At 31.3% G+C, this 23,360-nt stretch overlaps 1 protein-coding gene across 1 annotated transcript in view; it reads right to left on the minus strand.

Annotated features, from left to right (window-relative positions):
* The window catches only part of SI (sucrase-isomaltase), a 98,319-nt gene that overhangs the window by 18,460 nt on the left and 56,499 nt on the right, over positions 1-23,360 (minus strand). Inside the window, exons 25-36 of the mRNA XM_065876922.1 lie at positions 21,044-21,250; positions 19,574-19,728; positions 18,005-18,173; positions 16,287-16,383; positions 16,085-16,197; positions 15,871-15,996; positions 14,247-14,375; positions 13,037-13,147; positions 11,295-11,354; positions 7,731-7,847; positions 6,370-6,457; positions 5,327-5,465 (exon numbers count right to left, since the gene is read on the minus strand). Coding sequence (XP_065732994.1) covers positions 5,327-5,465; positions 6,370-6,457; positions 7,731-7,847; positions 11,295-11,354; positions 13,037-13,147; positions 14,247-14,375; positions 15,871-15,996; positions 16,085-16,197; positions 16,287-16,383; positions 18,005-18,173; positions 19,574-19,728; positions 21,044-21,250 — 1,511 coding nt within the window. The remainder of the gene's footprint in view (positions 1-5,326; positions 5,466-6,369; positions 6,458-7,730; positions 7,848-11,294; positions 11,355-13,036; positions 13,148-14,246; positions 14,376-15,870; positions 15,997-16,084; positions 16,198-16,286; positions 16,384-18,004; positions 18,174-19,573; positions 19,729-21,043; positions 21,251-23,360) is intronic.

A 23,360-nucleotide genomic window follows, 5' to 3' on the forward strand; every position in this document is an offset into this window, starting at 1 on the left:
TCTTTTTTTCTGCCTTACTTTTGCAAAAAGTTAATAACCAAATATATGCCTTTTTAGATTTCTGATTGAGAAGAATTCTGCACAAAAGATTTTCATAACAATTTTCTCTTAAGGGAAATTTAACCTCTTGCATTAGAAAAATCTCCTTTGTAACCCTTCACAGAATATTTCTTATTTGGGAAATCACTTGCCACCACTAAAACTGTAATTTAAAATTACATAGCTATAAATATTTTGTAGACATTTCCACCATGCTCCAACTTTACAGATGGTTAATCACAATGAACTTAATTTAATTTTAAGAAACACTTTTCAACCATAATACAGTTTGTTCTCTGTTACAAGTTGATTTGGAAAATTTAGCTTATAAAAAGAATTTCAATATTGTGTTACAGAAACATTTTTATTACATGTTTATAATTGTCTGCATGAGCAGTTTTTGAAAAGTATTAGAAAAGTTATAAAAATATCTTATGTTATTGGGGAAAAAAGTCCTCCTAAAGGAAAACAATGATTTTTAGAAAACTGTACATGTAGATTACAAATGTGGGTTATGTGAAAGGAGAATATTGAACTGAAAAAAAAATTAAATAGTTTAAAGCCCTAACAATAAATAAATATCATTATTTTTGTCATGGTTTCTAAAGATAATAATTTCAAAATGATTAAGTTGACTACTGTTTTTAATTACTGATGAAATCAATTGGTAAATATACCCCCAATACTGCTGTCTCTGACTGGGTGATATTAAATTATTTTAGAATACTGACCAGTAATGCTCAAAGAAGAGAAAGTTATACAGGACTGTTTCTCTCAATGTTTATTTAAAAAATCTCTTTGAAAACTAAAGACTTTTTTTGAATTATATTTTTAGAAAGCAAAAAATTTAGTATTATATATTTACTATCCATTAGAAATAGTAACTTGCCAGTTTCACAACTCAAAGAGACTCACCATTAGATCAGAAAATGTAATTTCAGTTTTAGTTTTAGAGTTGGATAACAATTTTTATAAGCTGAAATATTTCCATTGTTTCTGAGTGTATAAGTAAATCTTAAATTTGAGATTTCTTTAGTGAGAAGAATGTGAAAGTCTAAACCATGGAAATGGTTTTATGGATTCAGATCTCAACCTTTTTTAAACATTGATACCAGCTATATCAATGTTCAACTCAGCCATAGTAATCAGAAAGTAATATCTAAGAGACACATATTCCATATTTTTTCAAGTTACTAACAGTTAATTAAGAGAAAGTTACAGCTATAACCAAGAAAACTTCCAAATTATATATGACCTATATAGTGTTTTTCTTTTTTTAATCTATACTGGTCTTATTTTTTGTTAAAAACAATTTCAAGAAGAGGTCACTTCCTATAGTACACAATTCTCCCCCAAAAAAAGTCCCTCTTATTTTTCAGGTTAGATTCACTAAACATCGAAAAGCAACATAATTTTCCAAGTTGCTAAATAACCCAGTCTCTAGGAATATCTGAGAAAAGAACTTATATTTATTAGCATTTTTATTTCATTCTAAATTAAGATTACAAAAATCTTGGGCATTTACTTAAAAATTATATACTTAACACAACCTGAACTTCCAAAGGGAGTCAAAGATTTTGATTTTTCTATGTTCTCTCTAATGAAAAATATGTAGTACTCTCAAAAGTCATTCAAGGTATTGTTGAAGATGAAAGTATAGAATATATAGCTGTATAATCCTTGGATAATTATCTGAGATTTAAACACACAATTTGAAATTTTAAAAATATATTTCTCCCTATATCTGAAGCATAGGCTTTATTTCAGTACAATATTGAATTTTAAATAAGACAAAGATCAATTGAAGACTGAAAACTTTTTGTATGGGATTTATACATGAAACTTCTTCATCTGCCACTGATCTCCAAGGTTTTTTCTATGAAACTGTTTGCAGTCTTTCAAGCTGATTATTTACCTCCTATTTCTGCATCCACTCATTCTGTTCTTTCCTTGTTTCGGTTGTTTGTTTCATGTTAAGTGAAGAGCACAATAACAAGAACTAGGTGAATGTCAAATGTGTGCCAATTTTGAAAACAGAAAATGAGTCACAGAAAGGAACAATAAAATGGTACAGTCTGAGTAACTTAAGAAATAAATTACACTCTTAATCCTTTCAGTTTTCTCAAATGATAAAAAGTCTTTACTCTCCATTATTTGCTTAAACATTATTTATTTATAGCATCCTTTTATATTTGTTAAGGTCTTAAATGTATAATGACTATATTTAATCTCTAAAATATCTGAAGGAGAGTTCAACAATTTTTTTTCTCATATAACTGAAAAAAATAAATAGTAAGGAAGTATTTAAAAGATATAAAAAGTCTATAGCTATGCATAAATTGGGCTTTCTAACTCAACATTTAAAATTTATTAATCTGTTTAACTTAAACAACAAATGTGGTTAAATGTTACTGAAAATTTTTATGGACAGGAGCAAAATTAACATTATTAAAGGGATGTTCTTTAGAAGATTGTACTGATATCTTCTTCATAATGTTATTTAAGAGTTAAAAATGGGTCTTAAACATCTCTAAACACCTTTGTATATCAACTATTTAGAAATTTACCTACTTTTGCCTTGAATTTACTTATATAATTTTGATAGTTGTGGTGAGATAAAAATTGATTCACTTACATTTACTAAACATCCTACAGTGTGTCAGGAACCATGCTAGATTCTGTAATGTGCTCCAGAAGTTCAATTTACTTCCCTCTATGAAAAAAATATTTTCTTCCAATTTTCCTTAAAGTACATACTTTCATCTCAAGATGCATAAGTTTTGCCAAAGAGTTCATCACTCACTTCTCAATATTTTTGTTATGTTTAATATCTATAGCTTTATGGTAAAGTGAGGTTAGCTGAGGATAATTGTGCTGCAATATTATGCTCCAGTAGGGTTAACTAAAGAAGCATTTGTCCCAATAAAAAGGCATTACTGAAGACCAGTTTGTTTACTCTTTTTTTTATATTACAAAATATTTTTTATGAATTTTTTCAAGTTGACATTGTCAGTGTTTCTCCAAAGTAGTTTCTCTTTATACACAACTTTGAATTACTGCATAATAGAACTTATAATCTTGAAGAGCCTCTATTTTGATGTTATTGTCAAACAACACAAAATTCTAGCACAAGACAAGGAAATTCATCCCCACCTCAGACCCTTATTTCCCAGGAACCAGCATTGTTTTATTTCCACTTAGCCAAATATATTTTAATTGATTATTATTCCTCTCTCCATGGAGATTTTAAAGTCATTGGCATTGTCTAGTAACATACTGACACATTCATTAAATCCTAGAAGTGTGCCAACCATATCCTTGTCACAGATCGACAAAGAGCAAATCCATGATTCTTGTCCAGAGATCCCAATTGTAGAAGCTATAATGCACTTATTATGGTTTAGGTGGCCATAGATATCCTAGAAATAGCTTATGACAAATTTTATTTACTTTCTTTGCCTTGGTGAAATGTAGTTTCCTTCCTTTACTCCCCAGCATATTTCTTTTTTTTCTTCAAGATCAGTTCAAATGATAACTTTTCTTTTGATGTCACTTCTACTTTCCTGATAGAGTTAGCTGAGCACTCTCCTTGTTTCTCATAACACTATTGTAGTATCTATCACATTACACAGATTTTGTTTTTTTGTCAGTTTGTTTACTCTTTTTTTTTTTTTAACATCTTTTTTGGAGTAAAATTGCTTTACAATGTTGTGTTAGTTTCCGCTGTATAACAAAGTGAATCAGCTATATGCATACATATATCCCCATATCCCCTCCCTCTTGCGTCTCCTTCCCACCCTCTGTATCCCACCCCTTTAGGTGGTCACAAAGCACCAAGCTGATCTCCCTGTGCTATGCAGCTGCTTCCAACTAGCTATCTATTGTACATTTGGTAGTGCATATATGTCAATGCTACTCTCTCACTTTGTTCCAGCTTGCCCTTCCCCTTCCCTATGTCCTCTAGTCCATTCTCTGCATCTTTATTCCTGTTCTGCTGACATTCCTTAGTCTTTCTCTATGTTCTTAGTGCCCTTACACTGGCATTTGGTCAACAAACCTGTAGTCATTCATTCACGTAATAATATCTTAAATAATTCACATATCCTAGGTTGAAAAAGAATTTAGTGCTAGAAATAAGATAAGCATGTTTCACTAAGTGAGGAAATATTACCCATATCCTTTACTCCAAAATGCTTTTCTTTCTTTTTCCAACTTCCGTCATATATTAGAACCATGGTTTTCAACCCTGGATACTCATTAGAACCACCTGGGGGATTTTTAAAAATTCAGATACTTATGCTATAGTTCAGGTTAATTAAATCAGCATTTATTAAAAAATCTTCAGTTTGAACTATATTTAAAATAGATAACCATCAAGGACCTGCTGTATAGCACAGGTAACTCTACTCAATATTCTATAACAAGCTAAATGGGAAAAGAATTTGAAAAAGAATATATATATGTATACACATAACTGAATCACTTTGCTCTACACCTGAAACTAACATAACATTGTAAATCAAATATACTCCAATATAAAATAAAAATTAAAAAAATAATCTCCAGTTGATTACAGTGTGTAGTTAAGAACCAGTGATCTAGAGCTGCACTGTGTAATATAGTGACTACTAGCCATGTGGGGCTATTTAATCTACATTTATGAAAATTAAGTAAAATTTTAAATTCTATTCCTGAGTCACACTAGCCACATTGCTCAACAACCATATATGGCTAGTGGCTACCATATTGGACAATAGAGAATTATAGAACATTTCTATCATTGCAGAACATTTTATTGCACAGTGTTAATAAAGACTTGATACTCAAAGAATGGCCTGTATTCCATCATCATTAGCCTCATATAAGATTTTGTTTAATATGGATATTAACGTTTAAGAAGCTTAAGGTCATTGACATTTATTCTTATTTGCTAATAATGGATTTAAATAGCAGATTTAGTCAGATTTCATGTTTTAATTAGTGACATCAAACTATATATTATTTACTCAATTATTCATTAAAAATTATTCTTTGAGCACCGACTATTTGTTAAGCATTTTGCTACTATAAGCTGGGTGCATACTGGGGAACAAAATAAAATGGTTCAGGGTTCTTTTGGGAATTGGATAAAAATTTAAAACAAAGATACAGAGAAAGAGACAATTATTCTAAGTGCCATGAAGGACCAAGTAAGATAAGGTCAGCAGGGAAGGACTCAAAAGAGGTAACATTAAATTTAATATCTAAAAAATAAGAGTCAGAAATGATGATTATGAAGATTGCTTACTCATAAGTAAGTTTCGCTTGTGACCATCCATATAGATTGTGAACATCGTAATGCAAAACGGATGATCCATCACTAAGAATCTGCTCAGTTTCCATACACATGGTTCTGAAATGTAATCCATCAGTTCTTTTTGTGAGTTCTGGGGAGAATTAATAAAAAAAAATTAATATGTTATAAAGTAACTTATATTGAAATATGTAAATTGTAACTATAAATTATTTTGGCAAAACATTAATCATTGTTTGAAAATATTGATTTTTCAACCATTTGTGCACTTTGTTTATGCTAATTATAAATGAAAAAATGGTCTGCAATGTGATTGCAATTACAGTTGTGACTGGAAAATATGTGCACAATTTTACTATATTCAATAATAAAAATGTTACTAATTAACAGGAACTCATAAAAACCTGAAAAGTAAGTGTACTCCGAAAAGTCTACTATATTTTATGCATTTAGATGAGAAATACTGATTAAATAGATTTTTTTAAAAAAATCCATTTGCTAACATAAGGCCCTGGCATATTTTCTCAGTTTCAGATGCAAATTTTCAGAGCTTTGCCATCACTTTAGATGTAACTGTTTATGCAGTTTACTGCCTACATAAGAGCATGAGGATGAATGTTGAAAGACTGTACTTTTCCCTCCTAGGTCAGGGACAACCAAAGAAGTGTTGTTAGCATTGTTTCACTTTTTTCCTAATAAAGAAAAACTTTAAAAAATCTTTATAAAAGATTTTAATTTTTTATCTTAAAGAATATTTACAATTCTCACATCTGGGAAGATTCTTAAGAAAATCAAAGTAACAACTTCAAATTTAGAAATCTATTCATATAGATAAAACATGTTTCTTGAGTTTTCTTCTCGAAGTAATGTTAGATGATTTAGATGATATTGGTAATGGGTTGAGATGTGGTCCAGTGTGTAGATGGGTAGTGAGTATTGGAAATGTGAATCCTGTTCTCTATGTCATAAGGTATATAAACCTGATTAATAAATAATAATAGCATGATAACAGCCAAGGCACAGCAGCAATATTGTACCTGGGAAATAAGGTGGATAATTTAGCTCTGTATTTCTGCATTGATTAGTAGTTGTTCCATTTACAAAGCTTGATGGTTCATTCATATCCTTAAAAAGAGAAAGAAAAGTAAACAAAAAACAAATTTAGGGCATATCTTCTTAAAAGAACTAATTCAGAGACCCAGTAAATTAAAGTAGGATATTTGAATAATAGTACTTTACTATTCTAAAAAGCAAAAGTATAAGGCATCTCAACAATACTAAAGAATTTAGTTTAGCTCAGTCTTTCTTAACATTTTACAATTCACATCTCCTTTTGAAAACCATAAAATGTCCTATTTTTCTCTGTAGATAAAATCTATATAAAAGTGAATTGTTTTCTATGTTTCTAGACATTAAATTATAATAGTGTATATTCCCCCATGTCTTTCCCTCCATTTCTGCCTTGGAGCCTTGTATCAGTTTTTTTAAAACAATGGTTTGTGGTTTTTAAAACCACAAGATAATAGTTTACAAATACAGAAAATTTCAGAGTATCTCTATTGAGTACACATTTCAGAATTTTAGTAACCATATATAAACGGGCCATCATATAAATATATAAATTAGTTGCTATTTAACGGTGATTCCTCCACCATAAAAAGGTTATCTTTTCTGGATCAAGATATAATTATTGGGGATATATTTAATGGAATCCCTTATAGTACATAACTTTATATAATTAAAAAAAACTATCTTTATACAACTTTACATCCTCAAGGCCTGTACATAACAGCACCCCTATAAGTTTCTTTAATTAAAAAAGTAAGTAAATTAATGCATACATATTGAAAAATCAGCAGAGTAGAAATGTCACCTCCAAAAATCTAGATAAGTATTACATAAATATCTCCTGTATTAAATATTTACTTGTGATAAAGTAAATTCTTTTTATGCTATCTCAAAATTATATTAAAAATCTTATTGCCAGCATTTTAAAGTTAAAATTAGGATATTATTTAGAAGATGATTTTGCTACATCTGTAAGAGTTTATGACTTCTTACACCAAAGACTGACAGTCGAGTGTGAGACATATCTGTATTGAATGAAAATAAAATAAATATTTATAAGCATTTATATATTATTATATAAAGAGACTATTTTGGTCTCTTGGTAAAGTTGAAAATATTCAACTTTAATATTCAGGAAAAAGCAACTAAATACTTAAACTGAATTGTTAAAACTGCATTTTAGCAGTCTTTTGCATAAGAAAGTTCTATGGAAAAAATGAGTGAGCTAATTTCATAAAGAATACTTTGTTAACATTATTAAAATCTAGTAAGAATTTTGCATAATCAATGCACAATAAATAACTTAAAATATAAATTGAAGTTTACTTACAATCCACAAGCCATCAAACTTCATCTGGTTATTGTAGAAATCTATAATTTCCCTTGTCCACCACTCTGCTGTGGAGTTCCTGAAGAAATCTGGAAAAGCTACATGAGCTCTGGAACCCTGTAAAAACAAAATTTAGAGCCACATATAGAAAGTCATAAGAGAGACCAGTCAGTCACACATTTATCTGTCATATTCACAAGTGATAGTGAAGGCAGCCTGATCTCAACTTTAATGAATGTGTATGATTTTCCTCCAGCCACTCAAGCCTATGTGTGTCCTTAAATCTAAACTGAGTTTCTTATAGACAGCATATACAAAATTTACAAACTGTTAGCTAGACTAAGAAAAAAAGAGAAGATGAGAATTACAGCTGATGTCACAGAAATAGAAAGGATTGTAAGAGGCCATGATAAATAATTATACAACAGACTGGATAACCTAGAAGAAATGGACACATTTCTAGTTTCAGACAACCTAACAATATCTGATGAGTAGAGATGCAAACATCCTCAACCAAAATATTAGCAATCACATTCAACAGCACATTAAAAGGCTCATACACCATGAATAAGTGGGATTTTTTCCTGTGAGGCAAGGATTATTTAACATACAAAAATCAATCATTGTGATTCAGCACATCAACAGAATGAAAGATAAAAATCACATGGTCAGGGCTTCCCTGGTGGTGCAGTGGTTGAAAGTCCGCCTGCCGATGCAGGGGACACGGGTTCATGCCCCGGTCTGGGAAGATCCCACGTGCCGCGGAGCGGCTAGGCCCGTGAGCCATGGCCGCTGAGCCTGCGCGTCGGGAGCCTGTGTTCCGCAACAGGAGAGGCCACAACAGTGAAAGGCCCGCGTACCGCAAAAAAAGAAAAAAAAAATCACATGGTCATACCAATAAGCAATGCAGAAACTCTATTTGATAAATTCAACACTCTTTCATGATAAAAACTCTCAACAAACTAGGAATAGAAAGAAATTACTTCAACATGATAAAGTCTCTATAATAAATGCCCACAGCTAATATACTCATTTAGAAAAAATCTTTCAGAGTTTTAGTTCATATCAGAAATAAGGCAAGGATGCTCACTCTTGCCACTTCTATTCCACATAGTTCTGGAAATCCTAGCCCAAATAACTAGAAATGAATAAGGGGGGAAAAAAAAGCATCCTAATCAGAAAGGAAGAAGTGAAAGTGTCCCTGTTTATAGATGATGTAATCTTATATATAGAAATCTCTAAAGAACACACACACACACACACACACACACACACACAACTATTAGAACTAATAAATACATTCAGGAAAGTTGCAGGATACAAAATCAACATGCAAAAATCAGTTACATCTCTATAGACTAAAATAAACTGTTTGAAAGGGAAATAATCTCATTTACAGTAGCAACAAACAACAATAAAATACTTAGGAATAAACTTGACTAAGGAGATGAAAGATCTGTACGCTGAAAACTGCAAAACATTACTGAAAGATATTGAAGAAACAGAAAAATAGAAAGATAATCCATGCTCATGAACTGAAATAATTAATATTGTTAAAATGTCCATAGTATTGAAAGCAATCTGTAGATTCAATGCAACTCCTGTCAAAATCCCAATGGCATCTTTTCAAGAAATATAAAAAACAATCCTACAATGTATTTGGAACCATGAAAGTCCTTGAATAGGCAAAATCATCTTGAGTAAGTAGAACAAAGCTGAAGGCATCACATTTCCTGATTTCAAAATATATTCCAAAGCTACAGTAATTAAAAGTATGGTCTTGGCATAAATATAAACACATAGGCCAATGGCACAGAATAAAGAGCCCAGAAATCAATCCACACTATAGTCAACTGACCTTTGATAAGGGTGCCAAGAATATACAATGAGGAAAGTATAGTCTATTTAATGAATGGTGCTGGGAAAACTGGATATTCACATGTGAAAGAATGAAATCAGATCCTTATCTTATACCATAGACAAAAATCAAACCACAATGGACTAAAGACCTAAATGTAACACCCGAAACTGCAAAACTTCTAGGAAAAAACATAAGGGAAAACCTTCATGACAATGGTCTTGGCAAAGATTTTATGGGTATGACACCAAAAGCACAGGCAAAAAACCAAAAATAGACCAGTGAGACTACATCAAGCTAAAAAGTTTTTGCACAGAATAAGAAACAATCAACAAAATGAAAAGGTAACCTACAACCCAATAGAGAAAACACTATAACCGACTTAGAAAATGGGCAAAGATTTGAATAGACATTTCTCTAAAGAACACGTACAAATGGCCAACAGATAGATGAAAAGATGTTCAACATCACTAGTCATCAGGGAAATGCAAATCAAAACCACAGTGAGATGTCACCTCACACCTGTTGGGATGTCTATTATCCAAAAAACAGAGAAAACAAGTGTTGGTGAAGATGTGGAGAAACTGGATGCCTGTACACTGTTCGTGGGAATAAAAAAGTGGTGCAGCCACTGAGAAAAACAGTATTAAAATTCTTCCAAAAATTAAAAATAGAACTACCATATGATCCAGCACTCCCATTTGGGGACATTTATCCAAAAAGACCTAAAATCAGGATCTCAAAGAGGTATCTGAACTCCTATATTTATTGCTGCATTATTTACAAGAGTGAAGATATTGAAATAAATTAAATGTCCATTGATGGATGAACTGATAAAGAAAATGTGGTATATACAATGGAATTCTATTCAGTCTTCAAAAAGAAGGAGTTTCTCCAATATGGGGCAACATGAATAAACTTTAAGGACACTATGCTGAACTAAGTAAAATCAGCCATTTATAGAAAGACAAATACTGCACAATTCCACTTATATGAGGTATCTAAAATAGTCAAACTCATAGAATCTGAGAGTTGAATGGTAGTTGCCAGGGGCTGGGTTTCCAGGGGTAATTGGGAGTTGCTATTCAATAGTCATAAAGTGTCAGTTACATGAGATGAATAAGTTCTAGTGATCTGCTGTACAATACTGTCCTTAGGGTGAAGGATGCTATATCTTAAACTTAAAATTTTAAGAGTAAGTGTCATGTTAAGCATTCTTACTACAAAAAAAATTAAATTAAAAAAAATTGTTCCTTGGATTAAATACAATAAAATGTAAAATTGCTTCATAGAGTGACTGAAACATGTTGGTATTTTAAAAAATAAATAAATCTGATTTAATATGGTCTGATATAGAGAATTAGAAAATAAGCCATCACATTTTTTTTTTTTTTTTTTTTTTGCAGTACGCGGGCCTCTCACTGTTGTGGCCTCTCCCGCTGCGGAGCACAGGCTCCAGACGCGCACGCTCAGCGGCCATGGCTCACGGGCCCAGCCGCTCTGCAGCATGTGGGATCCTCCCGGACTGGGGCACTAACCTGTGTCCCCTGCATCGGCAGGCGGACTCTCAACCACTGCACCACCAGGGAAGTCCCAGCCATCACTTTTTTAAGGAAAGTATTAAAATTGAATTATTGGTCAAAGTCTTCATTAAATCCCAGTGCTGAATTTCTTTCAGTTAAATAGTTAATCAATATGAAACTTACATTAACAGCTTCATCTATTAGACTTTTATCTTTTGTTACATTTGGCAAATCTGGCCAAACCTACAAAGAGAGAAGAAATGGGAAACCGTTCAAAATAAATTCAGTGTGGTATGACTGTTGTAAACAAAGTGTAATAGAGTTTTAGAAGCATATTACAGACTCAAGATCCCCAGATCAGTAATTCCTTCAATTATTTTTTTCAGTTTGTGTTCTGGTATATGTATCATTTGCAAACTATTCCCATTTTCCATATGAATCTCCTCTTTAGTAGGGCAAATAAAGAAAAGAATACCATCCTTTGTGGTCAGTAGCGATTTTGCAAACAATGCATGTAACCAAAAGGTCTGGTCAAGAATTAATATGAAAAGCATATTCTAAATTTAATTTAATGTGGTATATTAAAACTCTTTCTATAATTACTCCAGGATTAAAATCTAAAAACAAAAAGTATATTTTTATATGAAAGGAATTGAAGATCTGAGTTGGATGATGCCATGCTGAGGCAAATATCTTCTTGGTTTTTGCAGTTAGTACTAAATCCTCCTCTTTCCCACACACCTACTCCAGCCCCTGCCCCTCTGCCTACCAATGTTTTCTTTTACTGCAACCACAAACACAGAACAGAGCCCAAATTCAATCAGGCCAAAAGCTCTGGGATTTAAATCTATGTTGTAGAAATTAGAAAGTCCCATATAAAAGTGTAAATAATCCACAGAGTGGTAATTACATACAAGGAATTAGTTGCTGATAGAGAATAGTGCTTGAAAGGTAGAAATCTGAGAAAATGTATAGAATGAGAAAATATAAAATGAGGAGAAAGTAAGAAGAAAAAAAATCCCTTTCTATAGTCAGTACTGTATACCTGTAATGTTTCTTAAAACATGATTTTTCACTGTTTATCACATAAGTTTTTCTATTTTACTTTTACCTTTTTATTTTGAAATATTTTCAGACTTATATAAACATCACAAACATTATACCTAGTGTTTTTCTATACACTTCACTATTCTTCCCCTAATATTAACATATTTATAAGCACTGTACAATTATCAAAATGAAGAAATTAACATTAGTAGAATATCATTAACTAATCTACAGTTCATGTTCGAATTTCACCACTTTTATCACTAACATTCTATTTTTGGTCCAAGATCCAAAAAGGCTCCCATATTTCATTTAATTACATCTCCCATTATGGGATTTTTTTCATTCTAGTTATGACTAGTGGATTTTTTCTTTACTCTTTATATATAAGCCAAATCAGGATGCTTTCTATAATGTGTTAATATACACAGGTTGGGATATTATTGCTTAAATGAAATACAATGAATTATATTCCCTGTTCAAGTCAGGAATACTATAAGTATAGCTTTTACAAACATTGTTTCTTTTATCAATGAGATGTTTTTAAGAGAAGTAGAAACATTTAAATGACCCATGTAGTATAGAATAGCGAATAACCATATTATTAATGTCAGTTTTATAATAAAACACAACAGGTACCAAGAAATACAATAAAAGACAATTTAAAGATGAAACAAATAATATTTGGACATAGGACATATAAATTCTTTCTTTGTTTCTAATAATTTGGATTGAACTCAAAGAGTATTATTTTATTTATTACCTATTAAGTCATTACATCTCTCCCTCTGAATATATTTTTAACTGTGGCTTAATTAAATAGAAAGTTTCAAATAGTATTTTTATACTTATTTTCTTTCAAGATATCAATTCAGTACCTTTGCCCAACAAATATCATTGGTGTTAGGCCATTTGACAAAGACATCTTTCTCTTGTCCTCTTTCAAAGGCAGGGTAAGGCTTCGTTTCATTTCCTGAAATTGCTGGATCCTAAAATTAAAATGAAATACAATCCAGGTAACTATGGTATAAAAGTATAGCCACTTGAGTAGCTGTAATAAAATGTTACAATTTTCCATTATTAGATTATCATTATATTGTATTCTCACATGGACTGACAAAGGGACTGATGGCATACACTTTTTTGTTCTAGTTAGATTGCCTTTGAAATTCCCTAGAAGGAAAATTTAAGAACTTTTGAAAATGTATTAGCTATGATTTCAAGAAAGATTACAGGTGTTTTTTGCTTTGGTTTTATATATCCATGGGATTTCTGGCTACCTACCTTGCTTTCTGTAAGATATTGATGAAATATTCTTCCCACTGAATCACTAACTTTTTAAAATAAATTATTTATGGCTGGGTTGGGTCTTCGTTGCTGCGCACAGGCTTTCCCTACTTGTGGCATGCGGGGGCTACTCTTTGTTGTGGTGTGCGGGCTTCTCAGTGTGATGGCTTCTATTGTTGCAGAGCACAGGCTCTAGGCATGCGGGCTTCAGTAGTTGTGCCACACATGCTCAGTGTAGTTGTGGCTCACGGGCTCTAGAGCACAGGCTCAGTAGTTGTGGCGCACAGGCTTAGTTGCTCCGTGGCATGCGGGGTCTTCCCGGACCAGGGCTCAAATCTGTGTCCCCTGCATTAGCAGGCGGATTCTTAACCACTGTGCCACCAGGGAAGCCCCTGAATCACTAATTTGAAGGAAAAATTTTAAACATGACAAGCATAAGAAGCAGTCCCAGAGAATAAGTTGAGAATTGTATAGGAATAGAAAATCCATCATCACTTTTTGATAGTGTCTGTAAATTGAGACCAGTCTGTAGCTTGGCTGATTACTAGAAAACAAACTGCCTTTGATTCCCAGCTTTATTTAGTCTTAAATCTCTAAGGATACACCTAAGAATGAAGGTAGCCTGTGGTAGCCATGTAAATGAAATGAAGTGTTAAAGGAAGAAATATTTAGATTTGGGAGTACAATCCAAAATTATATACTTCATATTTTGAAACACCTTTTCCTTCCTCGTTCAGGAGAGAAATCTTAACAAAACTAAGATAATAAGGCTCAGATAGAATATAAAATATAAACACTGACCAGGACAATAATGTATCTCATCCCCTCACTTCTTATTTTGTCAACAAACTGAGGAAGGTCACGGAATTCTTCATCAATCGTAAAGTCTAGTTGCCTTTCCATGTAATCAATGTCTGTGTATTGAACATCCTGAAAGATGTAAGAATTTTAGTGGGGTAAGATTCAGTAGAGGGAGTTTGTCACATTCTGTTATACTTATGAAAATAATAGCAATATGAAAGTTTCAATTCCTAAGAGAATTAATCAAGTAATGTAATGTTCAAGAAATAAAAGTAGCATGTATAGATGCAAAATATTCTAAGAGCAAGTTCGTGTTAGTGCTCTGTTTTGTTAACAGTTCATTAAATAGTAATTTTGATTTAGAAGTACAAATTCTTTCAAATCAGTATCTTTTGTTATATAATTTCCAAAGGAAATAGGAAGACACAGGAGTAAAGGACTTATGAGGTTATGAAATTATATTAAATGGCAATTTGGAATTTTGTACAATATATAGAAATAGGTATTGCTCTATTTCTGGAAACACAAAGCAAATATGGGATAATTTCAAATAATTCTAATATTGCCAAAGGGGAAGAAAGAATTATTAGTGAATCCATCGATAATTATAAAATTATTCTTTTATTATCCACCAAAGTCACTTTTGAAATAACAGCCCAAGCTTAAATAAGCAAAATATTGTTTACAAGTAGGTATTTACAAATATATTTAAAGTAATAAATGCTTTATGAAATCTTTAATTTAGGCCTAAATAACATTTTAAAACATTATTTTCTGTTAATAGACAATTTCTTCTTCTAGGTGTTATAAAAATATGGCTAGCATAGTAGACCTAATAATGAAAAAATCTCCTTTTTTAAAACATTTTTTTCACTTGCGTATTGCTACATCGTCAACCTAAACAATTAGTTTCCCTACAATAATGTATTCAGAAACCATATATTGGATTCTACTATAGGTACTGATGTCTTATAAATAAGGTCCTTCTTACTCTTCTTAGAATGAGTTCTTATATACAAAGCATTCTAGATTTCAATGTTTAGATGTTACCAGGAGGATCCCTGAGATTCCTTACTCTTCCTAAAAAGTAAAAATCACAGGAAGTGATTATTTCTGGATACTTAAGAATATTTAGTTTCCCAAACACTGAAGGAAGAAGATATTCTGCAAGCCCACTAATTCTGTATTCTAATATGACAACCATTGTCTATTCCATGGCAAAAATAATTGTTTCACCTCGAATTCTTTTTCTGTAATTTGTCACATTAGTTGATGAAATAGGTTCCTATGGACTCTTACTTTCATTTAATGAGAAGAGAAGAAATGTGTCTGACTACCTACGAGACCCAAAACTTCTGAGAGAAAAGCAAGTGCACAGTGACTTGTTTAGTACAACACACAGTCATGGAACACGTGAGAAAGAAGGAAAAGGAATGGTATTATCCCTTTATGTTATCCATCTGATAAAGACTACTAATAAGATCTCATATCCAATTCATTTGGTGCTACTAACCAGCACTGATTTTTGCCAAATGCTTAAAATAATTTTAAAGTATATGTGTTTATTTCATTCTGATTTTATAGATGACATATTTAACACCGTTTTGAAAATTGATATACATACATAGGGGATCTGAGCAGCCACCATGTCATTATATACTTCTTTAACTTGTGAAGTATTTCTATACCCATAAAGACATAACTGGAATCCCAAAGCCCAATAAGGTGGCATGACTGGTTGGCCGATTACCTTTGAAAAAAAAAAATTATTTGTGAACAAAGAGAATGACTTTATATTATTAAAAAACTTTATATTTTTTAAAAATGTGCAATCATACTCCATGGTATTGCTTTGTTGCGACTTCTGGAGATGGGCCCAAAAACATATAAAAGTCCAAGATTCCTCCAATTATGCGATATGTTAGAGCGGGAGTTGGTTGAAATGTAACATCTGGAAGTCCAAAATATGATTACATTTTAATCTGTTATTATTTTATTAAAGTCACATAAAATATGTTAAACTAAAAAAAATTGTTTTACCCATTGCATTGCTGTTAAGTAAGAGAACTCCATGAGCATGGCTCTCATCTTCCAGAGCCATGTAATAGGGATGAAATCCATAGGAATTAAGTTTATACTAAAATTAAAAAAAAAACCATAATATATATTTAAATAATAATAGAATGTGAATTTTGTAAATGTAATATTTAAATTCACTCTACGATTGAACATAGTAATTTAAATGTTCCTTCATTGCACACATAAACTATGATTGAATTAAACACATTTTTTTAGAAAATAATTTATTATTTGAAGCATTACTGCATTAGAGAATGTGAATGAATATACAAATGTGTAACACTCACAAATACTACCACATTAACTTATGTAAAAAACCATTGGGTTTAGAATAGTTGAGTTTCTTTTCACAGGTTATGTGTCTTAATTTATTTATAAATTTGTACTACTATTTTAATAATAGAATGTTCTATAAATGATTAAACTGATCAAAGTACTCAAACTCCTTAAGTACTTAATGTGATAATATTTAAGTTTATATAATATTTTGATAATATTTTAAACAATAATATGTTGTTTATATACAAAGCATTTAATTTCATTTTCAGCTAGATCTTTTCATTTTTCAGAATAGAAAATCTATACTCAGGATCATGAAATATCTTGTCAACGTTACAAAACTTACAAGTTGATGATCCCTAATCAAATTGATATCATTGACACACACTGAATCTCAGTAACTGATTAGTATGTGAAAGAAATTTTATATATTGAGAATCAGGGTTATATTAACCTAATAATGCCAATACTAATGTTGAAGGGTTTTTTTTTTTGGCCCCACCACAGGGCATGTGGGATCTTACTTCCCAGACCAGGGATTAAACCCATGTCCTGCAGTAGGAGCGTGGAGTCTTAACCACTGGGCTGCCAGGGAAGTCCCTGAAGGATTTTAAAGAGGTAAATTTTGGAAGAACATATTCTTTCAAGTGGAATAAATGAAAAACAGCCTTTATAAGTCTGAACTATAGTGATACAAATAAAAGTTGTATGAGCACCTAACAATAAAAAGCAGTTATGACATTATACACATTTATAATCTCATACTGAATATATCCTTTAAGTTCACATCACATGTGAAAATGGAAATGAGCTAGTATTTTTATTAAAATGTATTTTCCATTATATGTTTAGAATAATTATAGTTTATATCAATTGTGCAATGTATTAAATACTCATGAAATATACACCATTAATAAGACAAAACATTGGAAAAGTGATATGAACATATAAAAACATTTTCTAAAACTGTAACTTGCAATATAACCTCATAAAAATGCACAACTGCAGCTTAGGGTAACAAAGGAAAAAGCATCAAATCTTTAAGGAGTAGAAAAAAATTTCAAGGAGAAGCCAGTCATTTTCTAAAAGCTGAAAGTAAACATGTATTTGACAGGGAATTCTGAATCTGAATGTTCTTTCTATGCAGTTGAGAGGGTAAGGAATTGGGTCACAACCTCACTTCTCACTGTAGTCAATGATGTTATTCATTTGATCCTCTACTTTCACCTGTAATTTATGGTGACTTTTCATTTGTTTTTCAGAAAATCACTCTAGCAGCTCTTGGGATCTCTAGCCCCCTTTCATTGCTTCAATATTTAAGTACAGGCCTACAGAGAAGTGGCTGGGATCTGAATCATGGTCTTAGTTGCCACTTGGGGTGGTCAAATATTGGTACCTACACCAGGTGGTTGGTCTCTTGTGAACATTCCCCAAGTATGCCAGTTCAGATCACGCTTAAATGCTGTGTGCTCCATTTCCCCAAAACCATATATATATTCTGATGGTAGGCGTGTAGATATTTGAATGAACTGGTTGTTAAAAGCAAATCCAGGAAGGCGAGAATCCCAACTGAAAACAAAAGAAAACAATTTTATTCCTGTATACACATACAAATAGTATCACAAATAATAATGGTAATTCTTTCTTAGGTGTTATAAAAATCAATTGTATTTTTCTCTATAAGCCTATCATACCCAGATACAAATGGAAATAGATAATTTTTCCAATACATTTTTTTGGCTAAGTTAAGGAATATCTAAAATATGTTTCATATATTCATAATCATATTATGGCTACATGTTTATCTTTAGACATATATTGCTTTTTAAAATAAAATTAATATAAAGTTATCAGTAATATATGACCTAGAAGTAATATATGTCCTAGGAGTTGAGAGTCCTTTATTATCCTGTTCCCTTGAGATAATCAGTAAATTTTTACTACATATAGAATAAAAAGAAATCAATATCAAAATAAACTATAAGGTATAATGGATATTTTAATTCTAAACTCTATTACTATTCCCAATCATTTTCTTCTTCTTTTGTTTTGTATTTATAAAACCATGTGTTTATGAAGAAATCCAGAAGAAATGTGTTACAGAGAATGTCATTTGCAAGAAGAAGATAAAAGAAGAAGAAAAGAAAGTTGGCAGAGAAAGGAAACATAAGTATTAAAAAGAATTTGAGACATATTCAAATTTTTATATTAATGATTTTAGAAAAGTATTTACTAAAGAATAATGCTTCCTGAAAAACAATAAATAATGCCTCTGCATCAGGAATTTTCTACAAAATCATTTTGCTTCTTATCCTTTGGAACAAAACTATTATCATAACAACAAAATTTAAAAATTTTAAAACAATATAAACATAATTTTCTTCATTATTTGTATCCATACTGACAATACCTGAACACATTGTGACAGCATCTTGTAAAGGATAGCAGGGCAAGCTTAAATTACATAGAAGTATCTTTTAATACACTGTAGTTTGTAGAGCTTTTTACCAAAAAAAGGTAATATTTTAAAGTTTATATTTATTCATTAGACATAAAAACCTATCTATATGTGTATATCTTAATTTCCTTTCATCAATTCTTGACAAACATAGTATTAACTTTATCAAATTCCAGGACCAAAAAACTCCAATTTCAATAGTTCTAATAAAATATTTACATAACACATTTCCAACTACTTATTTTGACAACACTCATCATGCTTTTCAATAGGAGTTTTGGTTTTGGTTCTCAACTTGATTAGAAGAATGGGTCTGATATTTAATAATGAAATTCATCACATCCAAAGTGTAAATAAAATTTTACACCAACTGTTAATGATTTGCTGACTTTAGTTTTTAAATGTTAATAAAAGCCAAATTATTTAATACATACACCTAAAACCACTTTTGGTGTGATGACATGCTAGCACAGTGAAAATATCCTTCATATCAAATAATTGAATCACTTACATAATTCTTCCTGTGCTTCTCCTTCGAATCTGGATGCCAAAAGGATTTTCCTTGATTTCAACATCATAAAGTCTATTTTCATAAGTACTTGTCGGTGTAGCTGGAATGTTTAATGGTACTGGAACTTCATATCTCTTATTTTGGGGGTCATAAATCTATTACAGAGAGATAATGAAAACAGACATGTTTAGTTCTTATTGCCAACATATTAGGTACATGTAATTAACTAATTTAAATAATGGTTCAAACAAGAATATTTAGAATTCTTATCATAATTCCTAATTTTGTATCCATGGCCCATATATCTATATAGAATTCCATACACATACATAGATATGTAATGGACTCAAATTATGTACTGTATTTTACCTGTTTTAATGTTTTATAATTCATTTTTCCACACAATGAGAAATCTTCAGAAAGAGAACTTTAAAGCTAAATATTCATTTATATGCATACACAAAATTATTTATCACTTCATGGTTAGACAAAGTTGTTTCAATATTTTTGCCTTATATATGATCTTACAATGAATATTAATGCTAATTTATCTTTATTCATGTCTTTATTTCCTCAGTACATTACTTATAAGTGATAATATTAGGTCAGAGTATTCTAACATTTGTAGGATCCTTGATAAACTATTGGTAAACTGTTTTCCAGAATTAGTGTACTAATTAATATTCTCTCTAAAATGTGTAGTCTAATACTGTTATATGTTAAACTAAAAATCATTTATTTCTCAAACCGCCGTTTATTTCCTTGCTGATGAGGATAAACCATTTTCTACACAATTATTCAAATTTAGCTTTCCCATTCTTTGTATTTGCCTTTAGTTCCTTTTATTTTTAATGAGTATAATTACTTTAATATTTTATTCCAAATTTTATTTCTTCTTCTGTTAAATGTCTGCTTGTGAGGTCTTAATATTTTTCTTGATTGTATGAGTTGAAATTGCTTTCCATTTGTCATATATGAGTCTGTACTATTTCTAATAGTTTTCTTAATGGATTCCCTTGGAGCTCTTAAGTAAAAAATAATTGCTAAGTGTAACTATTGAAAGAAATTATCTCTTTTGTATTTCTTATTGCATTGGCCAGAAAATTCAGATCACTGTTTAAAAAGAAATAATGGAAACAGTAAGCATTATTTTTTTCTGTTTTGTTTATTTTAATGGGACAACCAACATTGTCCAATTCTAAGTGATTTATCAATTTATCAAGAATTTAAATAACTAAAAAATCACCACTATATGTTTAATTATTCACAAAGCTAGCAAAAACAAAAAACTTTATTTACTGTTCATCTAGCTATGAGCTCTGTAGGAAAAAAAAAAAGCTTTATAGAATTAAAATGTAATCAACTCAGTTAATAATCCTTAGTATTACATGAAAAATCCAAGCACCAAATCTATTTAAAATCTGCTTTGAGAGATGAATCATGCATTGAGATAGTTTATATTAAACATACCTTAAACTGCAGCATATCATCTTTATGATATTTCACCTCCACATGAAGAGTTGGGATGGGATCAGAAGGTAGCTTTATTCGAGCTTTTACAGTATTCAGCTGGAGGTCAGCTGTTATACCCACTGATGAGTAATGAGTTGACTGGACTAAGTAAGAGTTGTCTTCTTTAGGAAAGTAACACTCAGGTGCTTTGGATCCTAAAGGAACCTAAAAACAAGACAAGTTCATTGTCAGAAATTGTAAGCATTGTAATATTTAAAAAAATAATAAGGTAGACATGTTAATCACATGTTGTATGATTTACAAATGTTATTGTTTAATACTAAAATGAAATTGCAGTCATAGCACAAAATATCTATTAGGTAACATGACATACTATGTACTAAAATGTTTAGAATATTTATATTTTGACTCTAAAGATAGACAGGTAGAGCAGAACAATCAAATGTCATAGTTTTTCAATTCAGAATATAGATGATTGTGTTGTCTCTGAACATAATTAAGTATATTACTCATAACTTTTGATCCCAAGCTTGTTTTTACACTTCTTATTGATTACTGCCTTTTTTTGTGTGTAAAATGACTCTACAATAATCCTCAGAGTGGCATGAATTTAAAGTTCTTTTCTTTTACTTATAATCAAAGTATATTATTCTTTATTTCATGACTGGTATTTCTATTGGTTAATTACATCCTTACCAGTATTATAATAGGAACTGCGGCCAAAGATCAGGGCTAATTGGTCTTTCTTATTAAATTAATATATTGTTGGAAGAAGCAATGTGCCCATCTATATTTCCCAGTCTCTTTTGAGGAAGTTGTATGTGACACCCCCCTGCCAAATCTCCTTAAAAGAAAAGGATATAAGCTGATTAAATTAGGATAGCCTTTGCTCTTCCACCTTCCAGGCCTGGAATGCTGCATATGTAATTGTATAATAAAACTTTGTGGATGAAAGACAAATGATAAATAGGGAACACTGACAACATTTAGATACCAGAATATTAGGCCTGGGATTTTTTCTGTAATAGAAAAATAAATCCTGTCTTGTTTAACCAAATCAGATTTTAGGTCTCTGATACTTCAGCTTCAGGCAATCCTTAAGTGATAGGAATACTTCAGTATTCATTCCAAAGGCATGGAATCGAGTGCCAATGGAACCAGGAAAATGATCGACTTTAGAAAGTCTGTATATGTCTGCTTCATAGCTATCTTTCTGCCCAGTATCACTTTCCCTTTATCATTTTATGTTTTCTCATTTATCTTTCTTGGTAGTTTATCAGCATTGTTATTTTTTGTAGTTAGGATGAAAATAATCTTGTGATTTAATTTATGGAAACTGTATAAATCCCATCTAAAACACCCCTTTTCATATAATCTCAATCCCTATGTCCCTCACTTGCTTTCTTACACTCAGTTGCAAAACAACAATGCTGGGAAAAAAACCTATCCTCTACATTCTCAGTGCCTACAACTGTGTGGCTGAATGGCTTGAAAAATGCACACAATCATGTAGACTGCTCTCCCTTTATGTGATCATAAAAGTTAGAGTGGGTCCAAAAGATCAATCATACTATATTTGCCTAGTTCACTCACTATCACAATGCCCTGAAAAACATTTTCCTTTTTTCTCCCGTCACAAAAACCCTCCCTATTCTCATCATCTCCTAATGATTTTCGTTAGTATTTTAGTATGGAAAGGAAAGCAATTGGGAGAAAAATCAGAACGAAACGCCACAACTACCCACCCACCTCTTTACCTCCTGTTACAAAATATGTATGGTCTACACTTCTATCTAAGGTGAACCATTTCATTTGTGCACCCAATCCCACGCCTCCTTGCCAATGAAGACATTTCTCCTGCAATTCTCAATTCTCTGTCCTGCATCACTAATATTCTACTTATTATTGGTTATTCTCAATGGCATAAACCAATTTGATTTCTCCCATCTTAAAAGAAACTGTCACCTCACTCATTTCTCTAATTACTGCTCTATTTTTTTATGCTTTCCTTAGAGCAAAATATAAAAGGTTCACCATATTCACTATCTCTAATTTGTCTCTTCATTCTTACTGGAATCTCATTCTCACTCTGACCAGGCTTTAACTCCCAGCACTCCATCAGTATTTCTCTTGTAATAGTTACCAAAGACTTCCACGCTGCCAAATCCATACTTCAGTTTCTAGTTCTTATTTTACTGATTTATAAGTATAATTTGCACAGTTGATAATTTTCTCTGTCTTGAAATGCCTGGTTCACTTGGCTGACAGGAAGCAACATTTTCTTTGTTTTCAACATACTTCTTTTACAATTTGT

Source organism: Phocoena phocoena, chromosome 4 (genome assembly GCF_963924675.1).
Source record: "Phocoena phocoena chromosome 4, mPhoPho1.1, whole genome shotgun sequence".
Lineage (NCBI taxonomy): Eukaryota > Metazoa > Chordata > Mammalia > Artiodactyla > Phocoenidae > Phocoena > Phocoena phocoena.